General features: G+C 42.9%; 1 protein-coding gene across 3 annotated transcripts in view; it reads right to left on the reverse strand.

Annotated features, from left to right (window-relative positions):
- APBA1 (amyloid beta precursor protein binding family A member 1) overlaps positions 1 to 17,377 on the reverse strand; it is a 239,651-nt gene that overhangs the window by 66,598 nt on the left and 155,676 nt on the right. For all 3 annotated transcript variants that reach the window (XM_022573543.2, XM_089913286.1, XM_089913285.1), the window contains exon 2: positions 13,345 to 14,598. In XM_022573543.2, coding sequence (XP_022429251.1) covers positions 13,345 to 14,529 — 1,185 coding nt within the window. In that variant the 5' untranslated portion in view covers positions 14,530 to 14,598. The remainder of the gene's footprint in view (positions 1 to 13,344; positions 14,599 to 17,377) is intronic.

A 17,377-nucleotide genomic window follows, 5' to 3' on the forward strand; every position in this document is an offset into this window, starting at 1 on the left:
GAAAGAATCAAAAATGACACAAACAGATGGAAAGATATACCATGTTCTTGGACTGGAAGAATCAATATTGTCAAAATGACTATACTACCCAAGGCAGACTACAGAGTCAATGAAATCCCTATCAAATTACCAATGGCATTTTTCATTGGAAAAATGAAACAAAAACAAAAAATCTTAGAATTTGTATGGAAGCACAAAAGACCCCAAATAGCCAAAGCAATCTTCAGAGAAAAATGGAGCTGGAGGAATCAGGCACCGTGACTTCAGACTATACTACAAAGCTACAGTCATTAAAACAGTATGGTACCGGCACAAAGATAAATATAGATTAATGGAAAAGGACAGAAAGCCCAGGAATAAACCCACACACTTATAGTCAATTACTCTATGACAAAGGAGGCAAGAATATACAATGGAGAAAAGACAGTCTCTTCAATAAGTGGTGATGGGAAAACTGGACAGTTACATGTAAAAGAATGAAACTAGAACACTGTCTAACACCATACACAAAAATAAACTCGAAATGGATTAAAGACCTAAAAGTAAGGCCAGATACTATAAAAACTCTTAAACAGAAACACAGGCAGAGCACTCTGACATAAACTGCAGCACTATCTTTTTTGATCCACCTCCTAGAGTTATGAAAATAAAAACAAAAATAAACAAATGGGACCTAATGAAACTTAAAAGCTTCTGAACAGCAAAGGAAACCATAAACAAAACAAAAAGACAACTCACAGAATGGGAGAAAATATTTGCAAATGATGTGACCAACAAGGGATTAATCTCCAAAATTTACAAACAGCTCATGCGGCTCAATATCAAAAAAAACCAAACAACCCAATCAAAAAAATGGGCAGAAGATCTAAATACATATTTCTCCAAAGAAGACATACAGATGGTCAAGAGGCACATGAAAAGATGCTCAACATTGCTAATTATTAGAGAAATGCAGATCAAAACTACAATGAGGTATCACCTCACACCGGTTAGAATGGCCATCATCAAAAAGTCTACAAACAATAAATGCTGGAGAGGGTGTGGAGAAAAGGGAACCCTCCTACACTGTCGGTGAGAATGTAAATTGGTACAGCCTCTATGGAGAACAATATGGAGGTTCCTTAAAAAACTAAAAAAAGAGAGCTACCATATGAACCAGGAGTCCCACTCCCAGGCATATATATGATGAAAAACATGGTTGGAAAGGATATATGCACCCCAATGTTCACTGCAGCTCTATTTACAATGGCCAAGCCATGGGAGCAACCTAAATGTCCATCAACAGATGAATGGATAAAGAAGATGTAGTACATATATACAATGGAATACTACTCAACCATTAAAAAGAATGAAATAATGCCATTTGCAGTGACAGGGATGGTAAGTGAAGTAAGTCAAACAGAGAAAGACAAATATCGGATGATATCACTTATATGTGGAATCAAAAAAAATGACACAAATGAAATTATTTGCAAAACAGAAAAACTCACAGACTTAGAGAATGAATTTATGGTTACCAGGGGGGAAGGGTGCAGGGGAGGGATAGATTAGGAGTTTGGGATTGACATGTACCCACTGCCATATTCAAAACAGATAACGAACAAGGATCTACTCTCCAGCACAGGGAACTCTGCTCAATGTTCTGTAAAGACCTAAATGGGAAAAGAATTTGAAAAAGAATATATACATGTATATGTATAACTGAATCACTTAGCTGTACACGTAAAACTAACACAACATTGTTAATCAACTATACTCCAATATAAACTAAAAAAATTAAAAAGTAGTATATCCTTCAAAGATAAAAAAAGTTCTAATTAAATACAGATTTAAAATATTAAAAAAAAACATATTAGGAAATCTCTCATTTCCACCATTTCTGGAAACCTCCTACCTGGAGCTCTCCAAGTTCTGGTCCACCCTAGACTGTGATGCCTTGTCCTGCTACATGGTTGTCATCTCCTCCCCCATCACTCTGGGCATTGCTTTGCCTGTTTCTCCTGTTAGATTCCGTTTCCCGGATCCCATCTTCTTTCTTGAGTTTGATTTACACGCCCATTTTGGGGAAGCAATCCTTTAGTAGCTTCCTGAGAAAAGGTGCTTGGGAGGTAAATTTTCTGGGATTCTGCGTAACTGAAAATATCTTTATTCCACCTTCACACTTAATTGGAAATTAGACTGGGTGTAGGCCTCCCAGTATCCAGTGTTACTTTTGAGGAGTCCATCACCATTTTGATTCCTGATCATTTGTAACCTGTTTTTACCTCTCTGAAAGCATGGAGGATGTTCTCTTTCTACCTTCTGTTCTGAAATTTATGGGATCTTTTTTTTATTTCACTGTTCTAGGCACCCAATGGAATCTCATTTTCTTCCATTTTCTTTTCTTTTTTTTTTTTTTTGCGGTACGTGGGCCTCTTACTGTTGTGGCCTCTCCCGTTGTGGAGCACAGGCTCTGGATGCGCAGGCTCAGTGGCCATGGGCCACAGGCCTAGCTGCTCCGCGGCATGTGGGATCTTCCCAGACCGGGGCACGAACCCGTGTCCCCTGCATCGGCAGGCGGACTCTCAACCACTGCACCACCAGGGAAGCCCGGCCAATGGAATCTTTTAATCAGGAAACTCTCATGTCCTTTGCTTCTAGGAAACAGTCTTTCACAATATCTCAATTTTATCTATGTTCCTACTTCTTTCCATCCATTACCTTAATTATTCTACTTTCTTGAAGATCTCCTCTACTTTGTCTTCTAAGCTTCCTACTAAAGGATTTAAAAAATTCCTGCTGGCATTTTTTAATTAAAAATTTTTGGGGAATCTGGGAGGGCTCACGCCAGGGAGTGCTTCCCAGAACTTCTGCTGCCGGTGTCCTCGTCCCCACGGTAAACCACAGCCACCGCCCACCTCTGCAGGAGACCCTCCACTGCTGGCAATCCCCTACACCAGGAAGCCTACACAACCCACTGAACCAACTGTAGCCACTAGGGACAGACACCAAAAACAACGGGAACTACGAACCTGCAGTCTGCAAAAAGGAGACCCCAAACACAGTAAGATAAGCAAAATGAGAAGACAGAAAAACACACAGCAGATGAAGGAGCAAGATAAAAACCCACCAGACATAACAAATGAAGAGGAAATAGGCAGTCTACCTGAAAAAGAATTCAGAATAATGATAGTAAAGATGATCCAAAATCTTGGAAATAGAATAGAGAAACTGCAAGAAACATTTAACAAGGACCTAGAAGAACTAAAGATGAAACAAGCAACGATGAACAACACAATAAATGAAATTAAAAAAACTCTAGATGGGATCAATAGCAGAATAACTGAGGCAGAAGAATGGATAAGTGACCTGGAAGATAAAATAGTGGAAATAACTACTGCAGAGCAGGATAAAGAAAAAAGAATGAAAAGAACCGAGGACAGTCTCAGAACCTCTGGGACATTAAACGCACAAACATTCAAATTATAGGGGTTCCAGAAGAACAAGAGAAAAAGAAAGGGACTGAGAAAATATTTGAAGAGATTATAGTTGAAAACTTCCCTAATATGGGAAAGGAAATAGTTAATCAAGTCCAGGAAGCACAGAGAGTCCCATACAGGATAAATCCAAGGAGAAATACGCCAAGACACATATTAATCAAACTGTCAAAAATTAAATACAAAGAAAACATATTAAAAGCAGCAAGGGAAAAACAACAAATAACACACAAGGAAATCCCCATAAGGTTAACAGCTGATCTTTCAGCAGAAACTCTGCAAGCCAGAAGGGACTGGCAGGACATATTTAAAGTGATGAAGGAGAAAAACCTGCAACCAAGATTACTCCACCCAGCAAGGATCTTATTCAGATTTGATGGAGAAATTAAAAACTTTACAGACAAGCAAAAGCTGAGAGAGTTCAGCACCACCAAACCAGCTTTACAACAAATGCTAAAGGAACTTCTGTAGGCAAGAAACACAAGAGAAGGAAAAGACCTACAATAACAAACCCAAAACAGTTAAGAAAGTGAGAATAGGAACATACATATCAATAATTACCTTAAATGTAAATGAACTGAATGCTCTGACCAAAAGACACAGATTGGCTGAATGGATACAAAAACAAGACCCATATATATGCTGTCTACAAGAGACCCACTTCAGACCTAGAGACACATACAGACTGAAAGTGAGGGGATGGGAAAAGATATTCCATGCAAATGGAGACCAAAAGAAAGCTGGAGTAGCAATTCTCATATCAGACAAAATAGACGTTAAAACAAAGACTATTAGAAGACACAAAGAAGGACACTACATAATGATCAAGGAATCGATCCAAGAAGAAGATATAACAATTGTAAATATTTATGCACCCAACATAGGAGCACCTCAATACATAAGGCAAATACTAACAGCCATAAAAGGGGAAATTGACAGTAACACATTCATAGTAGGGGAGTTTAACACCCCACTTTCACCAATGGACAGATCATTCAAAATGAAAATAAATAAGGAAACACAAGCTTTAAATGGTACATTAAACAAGATGGACTTAATTGATATTTATAGGACATTCCATCCAAAAACAACAGAATACACATTTTTCTCAAGTGCTCATGGAACATTCTCCAGGATAGATCATATCTTGGATCACAAATCAAGCCTTGGTAAATTTAAGAAAACTGAAATCGTATCAAGTATCTTTTCCGACCACAACGCTATGAGACTAGATATCAATTACAGGAAAAGATCTGTAAAAATACAAACACATGGAGGCTAAACAATACACTACTTAATAACAAAGTGATCTCTGAAGAAATCAAAGAGGAAATCAAAAAATACCTAGAAACAAATGACAATGGAGACACGACAACCCAAAACCTATGGGATGCAGCAAAAGCAGTTCTAACAGGGAAGTTTATAGCAATACAATCCTACCTTAAGACACAGGAAACATCTCGAATAAACAACCTAACCTTGCACCTAAAGCAATTAGAGAAAGAAGAACAAAAAAACCCCAAAGTTAGCAGAAGGAAAGAAATCATAAAAATCAGATCAGAAATAAATGAAAAAGAAATGAAGGAAACTATAGCAAAGGTCAATAAAAGTAAAAGCTGGTTCTTTGAGAAGATAAACAAAATTGATAAACCATTAGCCAGACTCATCAAGAAAAAAAGGGAGAAGACTCAAATCAATACAATTAGAAATGAAAAAGGAGAAGTAACAACAGACACTGCAGAAATACAAAAGATCATGAGAGATTACTACAAGCAACTATATGCCAATAAAATGGACAACCTGGAAGAAATGGACAAATCCTTAGAAATGCACAACCTGCCAAGACTGAATCAGGAAGAAATAGAAAATATGAACAGACCAATCACAAGCACTGCAATTGAAACTGTGATTTAAAATCTTCCAACAAACAAAAGCCCAGGACCAGATGGCTTCACAGGCGAATTCTATCAAACATTTAGAGAAGAGCTAATGCCTATCCTTATCAAACTCTTCCAAAATACAGCAGAGGGAGGAACACTCCCAAACTTATTCTACGAGGCCACCATCACTCTGATACCAAAACCAGACAAAGATGTCACAAAGAAAGAAAACTACAGGCCTATAACACTGATTAACATAGATGCAAAAATCCTCAACAAAATACCAGCAAACAGAATCCAACAGCACATTAAAAGGATCATACAGCATGATCAAGTGGGGATTATCCCAGGAATGCAAGGATTCTTCAATATACGCAAATCAATCAACGTGATGCACCATATTAAATAATTGAAGGAGAAAAGCCATACGATGATCTCAATAGATGCAGAGAAAGCTTTCGACAAAATTCAACACCCATTTATGATAAAAACTCTGCAGAAAGTAGGCATAGAGGGAACTTTCCTCAACATAATAAAGGCCATATATGACAAACCCACAGCCAACATCGTCCTCAATGGTGAAAAACTGAAACTATTTCCACTAAGATCAGGAACAAGACAAGGCTGCCCACTCTCACCACTCTTATTCAACATAGCTTTGGAAGTTTTAGCCACAGCAATCAGAGAAGAAAAGGAAATAAAAGGAATCCAAATCAGAAAAGAAGAAGTAAAGCTGTCACTGTTTGCAGATGACATGATACTATACAGAGAGAATCCTAAAGATGCTACCAGAAAACTACTAGAGCTAATCAATGAATTTGGTAAAGTAGCAGGATACAAAATTAATGCACAGAAATCTCTGGCATTCCTATACACTAATGATGAAAAACCTGAAAGTGAAATCAAGAAAACACTCCCATTTACCATTGCAACAAAAAGAATAAAATATCTAGGAATAAACCAACCTAAGGAGATAGAAGACCTGTATGCAGAAAATTATAAGACACTGATGAAAGAAATTAAAGATGATACAAATAGATGGAGAGATACCATGTTCTTGGATTGGAAGAATCAACATTGTGAAAATGACTCTACTACCCAAAGCAATCTACAGATTCAATGCAATCCCTATCAAACTACCACTGGCATTTTTCACAGAACTAGAACAAAAAATTTCACAATTTGTATGGAAACACAAAAGACCCCGGATAGCCAAAGCAATCTTGAGAACGAAAAACGGAGCTGGAGGAATCAGGCTCCCTGACTTCAGACTATACTACAAAGCTACAGTAATCAAGACAGTATGGTACTGGCACAAAAACAGAAATATAGCTCAATGGAAGGAGATAGAAAGCCCAGAGATAAACCCACACACATATGGTTACCTTATCTTTGATAAAGGAGGCAGGAATGTACAGTGGAGAAAGGACAGCCTCTTCAATAAGGGGTGCTGGGAAAACTGGACAGATACATGTAAAAGTATGAGATTAGATCACTCCCTAACACCATACACAAAAATAAGCTCAAGATGGATTAAAGACCTAAATGTAAGGCCAGAAACTATCAAACTCTTAGAGGAAAACATAGGCAGAACACTCTATGACATAAATCACAGCAAGTTCCTTTTTCACCCACCTCCTAGAGAAATGGAAATAAAAACAAAAATAAACAAATGGGACCTAATGAAACTTCAAAGCTTTTGCCCAGCAAAGGAAACCATAAACAAGACCAAAAGACAGCCCTCATAATGGGAGAAAATATTTGCAAATGAAGCAACTGACAAAGGATTAATCTCCAAAAATTTATAAGCAGCTCATGCAGCTCAATAACAAAAAAAACCAACCCAATCCAAAAATGGGCAGAAGACCTTAACAGGCATTTCTCCAAAGGAGATATTCAGACTGCCAACAAACACATGAAAGAAGGCTCAACATCATTAATCATTAGAGAAATGCAAATCAAAACTACAATGAGATATCATCTCACACCAGTCAGAATGGCCATCATCAAAAAATCTAGAAACAATAAATGCTGGGGAGGGTGTGGAGAAAAGGGAACACTCTTGCACTGCTGGTGGGAATGTGAATTGGTTCAGCCACTGTGGAGAACAGTATGGAGGTTCCTTAAAAAACTACAAATAGAACTACCATATGACCCAGCAATCCCACTACTGGGCATATACCCTGAGAAAACCATAATTCAAAAAGAGTCATGTACCAAAATGTTCATTGCAGCTCTGTTTACAATAGCCTGGAGATGGAAACAACCTAAGTGTCCATCATCAGATGAATGGATAAAGAAGATGTGGCACATATATACAATGGAATATTACTCAGCCATTAAAAGAAATGAAATTGAGTTATTTGTAACAAGGTGGAAGGACCTAGAGTCTGTCATACAGAGCGAAGTAAGTCAGAAAGAGAAAGACAAATACCATATGTTAACACATATATATGGAATTTAAGGGGAAAAAATGTCATGAAGAACCTAGGGGTAAGACAGGAATAAAGACACAGACCTACTACAGAATGGACTTGAGGATATGGGGAGGGGGAAGGGTAAGCTGTGACAAAGCGCGAGAGTGGCATGGACATATATACACTACCAAACGTAAAATAGATAGCTAGTGGGAAGAAGCCGCGTAGCACAGGGAGATCAGCTCGGTGCTTTGTGACCACCTAGAGGGGTGGGATAGGGAGGGTGGGAGACGCAAAAGGGAAGAGATATGGGAACATATGTATATGTATAACTGATTCACTTTGTTATAAAGCAGGAACTAACACACCATTGTAAAGCAATTCTACTCCAATAAAGATGTAAAAAAAAATTTTTTTTTGAATGTTCTTTTTTAGAATGGCATCCTAATTTAGTGGCTCCCCTATCTTCCCCTACCCTTCTGAGAATACTGATGAGTGCTTTATAGTTTTTTCCTGCTCTGAGTACTGCCTTTATTTCTCCAAGTTCCTTTTCCATTTGCTTTTTTTGTGTCTTTGTCTTTCATGTTAAGAGATGTTCGTCAAATGTCCGGAGATCCTTGGATATCCACTCATATTTAACAGTGGGTCCCAAAAAGCCTGTTGGAAGGTCCATGAGCAGCAGTAACCTTCATTGCGTGGTGATCAGGTAGGGAACCAGATTTTATGCTGGAAAAGCCCCAAACATGAGTAACTGTAGGTACCTACTCTTGTGTCTTTCTGTTTCCTCAGAGAGGAATGTTCTAATCTCCGGCTGGGGCTGGGGGCTGCGAGGGGGTAGGTTCTAAGCCTGATGGCTAAGAATTCCAAGGCTTTCTCAGAGTCTCACTGCTTAGTGGGTCCTGTGTTCCATAAGGTACCCCTTAACCCCTTTTTCAGCTGTGGCTAGGTTCCAGCACTTCTCTGGTTCACCCTCTCTTTACAGTAAACCTCCCACCTTCTGTGGGGGGTGGAGGAGAAGTGGAAACTTGGTGGCATGGGCTGGAGAAGGGATTTGGAGTCTAATTTCTCCTGTGACACACCTTCAAACAATCCTCTTTTGTTTTTCAGCCATACTCCTGCCATCGGCGGTATGTGGTGTCTCGAATTCCTTAGCCTTTCTTGGGGGTCCCCGGCACAAATCCTCACAGAGTAGGGAACACAGAAACGTCATCAGTGTACGAGTGAGAATCGATCAGGCTGTGCTGTGGCAACAAACCACCCCAAATCCCCAAGGCTTAAAACAACAAAGGTTGCTTCCTCTCTCACACTACATGTCCACAGGGGCAGGAGAGAGCCCGGCTCATCATGGTCACTTGGGACCCACACGGACAGAGGCTCTGCCATCCTGTGACACCGCCATCTTAACCTGAGGCTTCAGGGGAAGAAGGTGCTCTGAGCTGCTCCTGCCTAGAAGCAACATCACATTTCACTGCTCCCGTTTCACTGGCCTTGTCTTGCTCCTAGGGTATGAGGAGGTGCAGTGCAGTCATCCCTGGGCTTGAAAGCAGAGGACAACTGGCAATATGGGGGAGGGGCACTAATGTCTACCACAGCCAGTCACCACTATGGTGTTCCAAAATTCTGTTGTCCTCATCTGCTGCTGTTTCCTCTGTCTCCTGGTGATTGTGGCTTTATGTATTTTTATTATTTTACTGTCATTTTAGTGTAGCTTTCTTTTTCGAATTTTATTTATTTTTAAACAGCAGGTTCTTGTTAGTTATCCATTTTATACATATTAGTGTGTGTATGTTTAGTGTAGCTTTAAGAGGGAGCAGTGATAAAGACCAATTCAAACTGTGCAAACACACCACTCCAAGTAGCCAAAACCCTCCCATTACGCTGTGTGCTCGCTCCCATCCATCCCTCTGATTCCACCCCCGCTCTGTTCTCTACTCAGAGTGAGTTTGTTGCCTAAAGAGAGACGGGTAGGCTGCGGAACTTCTCAGAACGGGTCATTCATTAACAATACTTTTCAAGAAGGGGGCTGGGTGGTAGTTTTCAAACATATATCTAGAAAAGAGCCTTTACTAGAAGCAAAGCATTTATAAATACTTTTTTTCAGAAAACAATTATATTCACTCACTGCTGAGCATCTAGTCTACGTTCAATAAGTCCTTGCTAACGAGCAATCCTATTTTCGCATTCTGTAGGATTCACTTGCAAACAGATGCCAGTTTCCTCCAAGTATGAGAAAAATGCTAAAAGATCCGAGTGAATTAAAAGTAGTGTTTAGAACTAACAAACGTAAGGTAGATAGCTAGTGGGAAGCAGCCGCATGGCACAGGGATATCGGCTCGGTGCTTTGTGACCGCCTGGAGGGGTGGGATAGGGAGGGTGGGAGGGAGGGAGACGCAAGAGGGAAGAGATATGGGAACATATGTATATGTATAACTGATTCACTTTGTTATAAAGCAGAAACTAACACACCATTGTAAAGCAATTATACCCCAATAAAGATTTTTTTTTTTTTTTTAAAAAGTAGTGTTTAGAGCAGATTTAGCTATCAGCAGATACCTCTGGCAAGTAGTAGTACAGGTGGTTTTTATTACCATCTATTTGCATCACTGTAGTTTCTGATGTTGCTATTTTGAGAACGCACTGCTTCTGTAACAAGAATTCCAGGGCCCCCTTTCCAGGCCAGTTGACCAAAATCACAGTGGGAGAGCCCCTTCCATGAAACCACACCTGTGGTTTACGTCTAGGTCTCTAATTAGCTAGGTCTCTAATCCATAGAGCTAACATGGGGAAACTACCCAGATGATACTTGTCCTTTAAATCAGTGGTTCTTAATTTTTTACATACTCAAGAATCACAGGGAGAATTTACAAAACGAAAACAAACCTAATGAACAAAACCCCAGATCACTGGACCCCATCTTAGGTATTCTGGTTTGGAAAAGAAAGGTAGTAATTTGTATTTTTAACAAGTACCTTCCAGAAAGACTTCAGGCCACGTGGCTTTTAATAGGGCTTTTCCATTTTCTACAACAGTATACACGGAATGAGCATTCAGTAAATATTTTTTGATGCTGAGGAAGAAATCCACAGAATGTATGTATTTCCCCCATGATACCATCAAAGAGGTAGCAAATGAAGGTCTTTCCTATAAATGTGGCATGACCGATGAAATGCAACCCACAAATTCAAATGGCTTAAAGACAACTGGTGGAATATTTTAAAGCACAGGTCTTGGGGTTTGCTTTGTATTAACTGTTCATAACCCAGAAAGCCCTACTAACCAATTTCTTACTACTGTCAAGTTGAATTTCTGACTGGATGGGTTTCTAAAGCATCACCCAATATTCTGGAATCAATTCTACCTCCTGAATGAAACACCTTGCAAGAGGGTTAAGCTGTTTTCCTAGTTCAAATGGATAAAAGCAAGCCCCCAGCCCTAGTGGAGGCTGGGTGATGGGCTCATCGTGAGGCTGCAGGGACCAGGTGGTTAAGCTAGTAGTTTCATGGAGCTGGTGCAGGTGAGAGAGCTGAAGGAAGAGGCCAGCATCTGGACCGAATGCTCCTGCATCTTTTTCTCGGATGGCTTTCCAAGTCTCTAAAAAGGATGTAGAACCCGGCCTCTTGACAGCTCCCTACTTTTAAAAACCTGCTCCATTTCCACTACATTTGCAAAATACTTGCTGCACTCCATCCCTCCAAGCCAGAAGGAACCTGGAGACAGCGGGAGGTCACCGACAATTCTGCACGTGAGTGCACCTATTTTTAACTGTTTGACTGTGAAGCCTGGAAAGCAGAGGGAGACACCAAGCATGCTAAACTAACTGACCCAATGCTGCCCCCTGGCTGGGAGGATGCAGATCCCTTCCCAACCCATTTCCAACCTTGCCTTAAAGGTGCCAGCGATTTAATCAGCTAACAGCCAATGCTGACCGTTACTAAAAGAGCAGGCGAATGATACCTTTCTGACCCGCATAGCCCTTTACCTATTTAAGTAAAATGAACAAACAGCTTCCAATAATTGTTCCTCACTCCAAACGATATACCAAGAAATAGGCTGGTGCAATCATAAAATGCAGAATTAAATGAAACCGAATTTAACCACTTGACCCTTCTTTTACTCCAAGCTCGCATTTTAAATGAAAGTGCTTTAAAAAAATGAAAGTGCTTAAAAATTATTCAAGAGAATGGAAAAGTGAGAGTCAGAGGAGAAAGAGAATCCTTAGAGCCAGGTAGTGGGGGTAAAGGTTAGCCTTCTTGATTTATTTTGAATAGACTGTGGTGACACTCAAGCTTGCCGAGTTATCAAATTTCTTAGGTATTTCAAACACAGAAAATAAAATGCAGACAGGGCAGCAATAGCTTTCTGTAGCTCTTCACAAGAAAGTGTATTTCAGTTCAAAAACATGTCTTTTGTGAGGTGAGAAGGACACTCTGGTACCACCAGAGATGAAAACTAAGCCCTTCCTGAAAGTCACAGTGAAAAAACTGCAGACACCCCCGAAAGGCAGAAGGATTTCCTTGATTTCCTCCGAAGAGGCCACACTATCCATCCCAAACTTTTAAGGGTTGCTTTAAGGCAGTGGTTCTCAAATTATGGTCCTGGGACCAGCAGCATTAACATCACCTGGGAACTTATTAGTGACAACGTTGAGTTTCACCTGAGCCCTGAGATCCTGGAAAACAGCAAAGGTTAAGGGCTCCCCTGCCCTCGTTTTGTGTTCTGGAAATGGCTTAGGCAAAGAACCTACCTTCCCATTAGACTTGAGTAGCTCACAGGTGCTCCCTTGTTTACCTATGACAAGGCCAGACACAGACCCTCCAAATTTACATTCTTTGCCTGACAAATGGTTAGTTGAACTGCTGATTAATCCAGACAAAATGCTTATTAACCAGCCTTTGATGAAGCTCCTCGCCTTCTTCCAGGTCCCTGAACTTTGGCCAGCTTACCACCCCTACTCAACAGCCCCTCCTGGGAATAGGCTGATGTCAGGTTAAAACACTCTTTCATGGGCAATGTTCAAGCCGTGCTTCATCCCACTTCCTCACACCTTGTTCTTCCAAGCCTTGTTTACTCCTCCCTCCAAAAGAACCCCCTTTGTGCCTAACTCTAGAGATGCTTGCAGATCTTACAGAGGTTCTGCTACTGCAACAGTCCCCCTTCCCCTGTTACAATAGGACCTTTCCCCTTTGCAATAATGCTTTCCAATAAAGTCTCTCCTTACTCAATCCAGACCTGTTTTTTTATTTGACGTTAGAAATACAAATTCTCAGGCCCCGCCCCATACCTTCTAAGTGGGAAACTAGGGTATGGAAAGCGGTGCGCCTGGAAATCAATTTCTGAACAAGTGCTCCAGGAACAGTTTGAGAACCACTGATTTACGGCAACTTCTCAACACTTAACTCCCTCCCACCTGTGTTTCACTCAGGCGCGCTTAAGCACAAGCTGTTTCTGAGCATCCCCACAGATCGTTTCTCTCATCAAGTCATTTCCCAATGACAAACGATGCCACCGAGCGCCCGTCTCCCCTCCTGGCCGCGCGTGGAGCTGAGCGGGCCTGAACCCGCACACACTTACATCTCCATCCACCGGCCTCTGGTCGTCACAATCCCTGGTGGGACTAATGTCCTGGCGCATGACCCAGATGGGCTCTTTGGGCTCGTCGGGGGTATAAGGCGAGCGTATGGTCCTGGTTTTCACCTCCTCGATGGCCTCCTTGATGTCCTTGATGGCCAGCGAGATGGCATCCCTCTTCTCCTTGCTGTACCGCTGCACCGCCTCGCCGCCAGCCGCCCTCTGCTGCCCCGCCGGCGCCTGTAGCCCGGGGCTGTCCGGCCGGCCCCCGCCCGGGGTGGGGGCGCGCTCCAGGTCCTGCTCGGCCTCAGGCATGTCCTCGGCCGCCTTGTCGAGGCTCTGCGAGCTCATGCTCTGCTTGACCTCGGCCACGATCTGGTCGATGTCCTCTTCCTGCTCGTAGCTGTCCATGCGCGGGTAGGGCGCGAACTCGGCCTCCTTCTCGGGGCTGTCGGACTCGCCGTCGGAGCGCTCGTCGTAGTGGTGCAGCCGCGCGCCCAGGGCCTCCTGGCGGTAGGCGGCCGCCTCGTCTCGCTCCTGCTCGTACAGCCGCAGGCCGTCGCGCGCGTCCAGCTCGGGTGCGTCCCCGATTTCCTCGTACACGTGCTCCTGGAGGCCCCCGTAGTCGGCGTAGGGCTCGGCATAGGGCTCGTCCTCGCCGCGGTGGAAGAGCCGGTGCGTGTAGACGTAGCCCGAGTAGGCAGCGTTCATGGCCTCCTCGTGCTCCAGCGAGTGGAAGTGCAAGTGGTTGGGCAGCGCGCGGCGGTGCGTGGCCTCGGCGTGCTCGGCCTCCGCCTGCTCCGTGTACTCCTCGGCCTCGGGCCGGTACTGCACTGCGTACGCGCTCTCGTCCTCGGGGTCCTGCGCGCGCTCGGCGTCGTAGCCCTCGCGCGCTGCGGCAATCACGTCGCCCTCGGCCGTGTCCGTGTGGTTGTGGAAGCCGCTCTCCGTGCTGGCGGAGCGCGCCAGGCACTCCCCGCGCTCCTCCTCCTCCTGCTGCTGCTGCGGCCCGGGCTGGGCGCGGAGGTCCTCGACGGCGCGCCCGCGCAGGGGGCGGCCCGCATGGTGCTGCTGCTGCTCCTCCTCCACCTCCGGGTGCTCCAGGTCGGCCTCCACCGACTCGTTCACCTCCCCGCCTGCCGCCTCGTCCGTCACCTCCACCTCCGCGGCCGCCTCCAAGTGGTTCATGGTGGGCGTCGGCGACGGCTGGAAGAGGGGCTGGGCCGGCTCACTGCGCTCTCATTCTGCTCCACCCGGCTGGAAAAACAAGAAGGGGGGAGGGGCTATTACGTGGTTCAGACTGTAGGCGGGAGTTGAGTACCAAGATACCATAAAAACAGCTGTTATTGATCCCATCTGAATCTCGGTCAATTCAAAAGTGATTGCAAATTTAAGCTCAGCCTGAGAGCACATAGTTCATCTTCTTCGTAGCACGTGTCGTAATTTGTAATTACATATCTCCTTGTGTAATTGCTTACTGGCTTTCTCCCTTCCCCACCCCTCAGACTGAGAGCCTCTTGAGCCGTTAGTTCCCCACCATGCTTACTATTCAGGTTCTGTTTCTGATGCATATGAATAGAGAGTACTACCAAATTGAATGAGACAATTGACACATTTTCCATCTGCTAAGGGATAAATCTAAGTTATACTAGAAACGATTTTTAAAATAAGTTTCAAGGGAAAAAAAAAATCTTGGAATGTTTTGGATCCGTTGCTGTCAATACAAATTCGCAGCCATTCTGGGGGAGGCTATCAACCATCAATGGATTCTCGTCCTGGCACTGCTGGCTCTGTTGCCTCCGGTTAAGTGGCTCAATTTTCTGGACCTCCACCATGAGACTGGACTCATTTCCTATGGCAGGATGTTAACACCTATTACCTAGACAAGAAAAGACTCCGTGGTCAAATAAGTCTGGGAAATGCTGACTTCGAGTTGACTTTTCATTGTGAATATTCAAGGGGAGGAAGATACAGGATGCTCCGTTCACAAACTTGTTTGACTGGGAAACACTTTTTTCCTACAGGCCAGTGTTCTGACAAATGCACTTAAAGAAACACAGACTAGCTAATTTCTAATACTCACTTCCCTCATACACCCTGGATCTACAATTCTTTGATTCTATGAATTAGCATTATAGCTGATATTGGATAACACGCTTATTTCTTTAAAATATGGTTAGGTCTCTTTCCCTATTTTCAGAGGGACTTGCAGCTAGAGACACAGCTTTGGTTTCAACCTCTCAATTCTTATCACAAAATAGCTTTATAGCATAATCTGTGTACAGCGTATGGAAATAAACACAAAGGATGTAGAGAACAGCAAAAACAAGCAGGATCCCTATGATTTCAAGACATTTATGGTAAATAGGTTCAACATGTGTAAACTTTTAGGGACTTCCCTGGTGGTCCAGTAGGTAAGATTCCGAGCTCCCAAGGCAGAGGGCCCAGTTTCGATCCCTGGTCGGGGAACTAGATCCCACATGCATGCCACAACTAAGGAGCCCACATGCCACAACTAAAAAGATCTTGCATGCTGTAACTAAAGATCCCGTGTGCTGCAAATAAGACCCGGCACAGCCTAAATAAATAAATATATTTTTAAAATGTGTAAACTTTTCTCATAGTGTTCTTTTGGAGAGCTCATCTTACAAATGGACAAAAGTGGGAAGTGAACTCTTTAATGTAATAGCAGAAAGCTCCAGGAGGACCAGGAACATCTGATGGACTCTCTCATGTTTTGATGCATTATATTCTACTCAACTCCCACCACAATGAAAGCAATTTCCTTCAGGCACTATGACAGTCCCAGTAGTAAAGGAGGCCATTTTGGAGCTACCAAGTTCATCTTAAAGCAGAAGTATCATCTTTCTGCCATTCTTTGATGGATCCACCACTGACTAATACTCACTAGAAAACAATTGTGGTTTAGCAGAGATGATCAATCCTTATTGCTTCCTTCCTTGATAAGAGTCCCACTTCATACAAATTAGACCCTGTCTTCTTTGAAAAACTGTGGCCTCCTCTCATTTAACCCCTGAGAACAGTGACTGTGAACTAGGTATAAGAAAGTTTTCCAAGTACGAGTCTCCATTCAGACCAGATGGATGGTTAACGCACTGAACAGAAGAGGCAAATGCTGGTGCTGAGGGCCCCCAGGTTAGGTGGCCTCCAGCGGGTCACGCAAAATACAAAACAAATATTCAATTCAATACAACACATGGACGACAACAGTCTATCCAAGTTTCCTTTATAAGGACTCTCTGGAAAAGACAACAGATAAAAACCACACTCATGTACAAATCTAAGTCTGCTGAGCACAAAGAAGGCATTCACTGGGAGGGATACCAAACATGCCAGATACTTCCCGGGGTACTGTTGCCCTGCAGTGTGTCAGCTGTGCATGCTTAGCGTTAGCAACGCAACAACCACCATCCAAAACACCTGAACAAGCCAAGAATTCATGATAACCATGTGCAGAACTGATCAAAACACTGTCCTCAGTGAAAATGGCACTTTCCCTTTTCACTTTGATGAAAATCTATCGATATGTGCATCAGAAAGAGATTTTAGTTTATTCTGGGTTAAAATTGTATTTGACCAGCAAATGGTGCCATCTCATAGAGCACTGATCCAAAAGAAATGAGATTTCCATGCATGTCCATACACTGAGTTATGGTAAACAAAGTCACAAGAAACCACTACTTTAGGGAAAAATACTGTCAAAATAATGCAGTTTTGCTACAGTGGAGCTTTCTATTCACTGGGTGCATTGTCCTTATACCCCCTCCCCCAGCCTCAGGGGAGTATTCCCGCACGCACGGAGCATTTCTATTTCACTCACCACCGTGGTTTCAAGAATATAGTTTGGGTTGTGGTGTTTGTGGCATGTTAATTAATAACAGACATCGATTTGAGGGATTTCTCTAGGACAAAGGCAAATACCAACTTTTAAAGATGGAGCTGACGTTGGTGGTCAGGTCCATCGGTAGCGCACGAGAGGATGGTTCCCTGTACCCTGGCAACTTTGAGGGTGATA

The sequence above is a fragment of the Delphinapterus leucas genome, chromosome 6 (genome assembly GCF_059928025.1).
Source record: "Delphinapterus leucas isolate spDelLeu-1000000601 "Yukka" chromosome 6, BTC_Dleu_Yukka2, whole genome shotgun sequence".
NCBI lineage: Eukaryota > Metazoa > Chordata > Mammalia > Artiodactyla > Monodontidae > Delphinapterus > Delphinapterus leucas.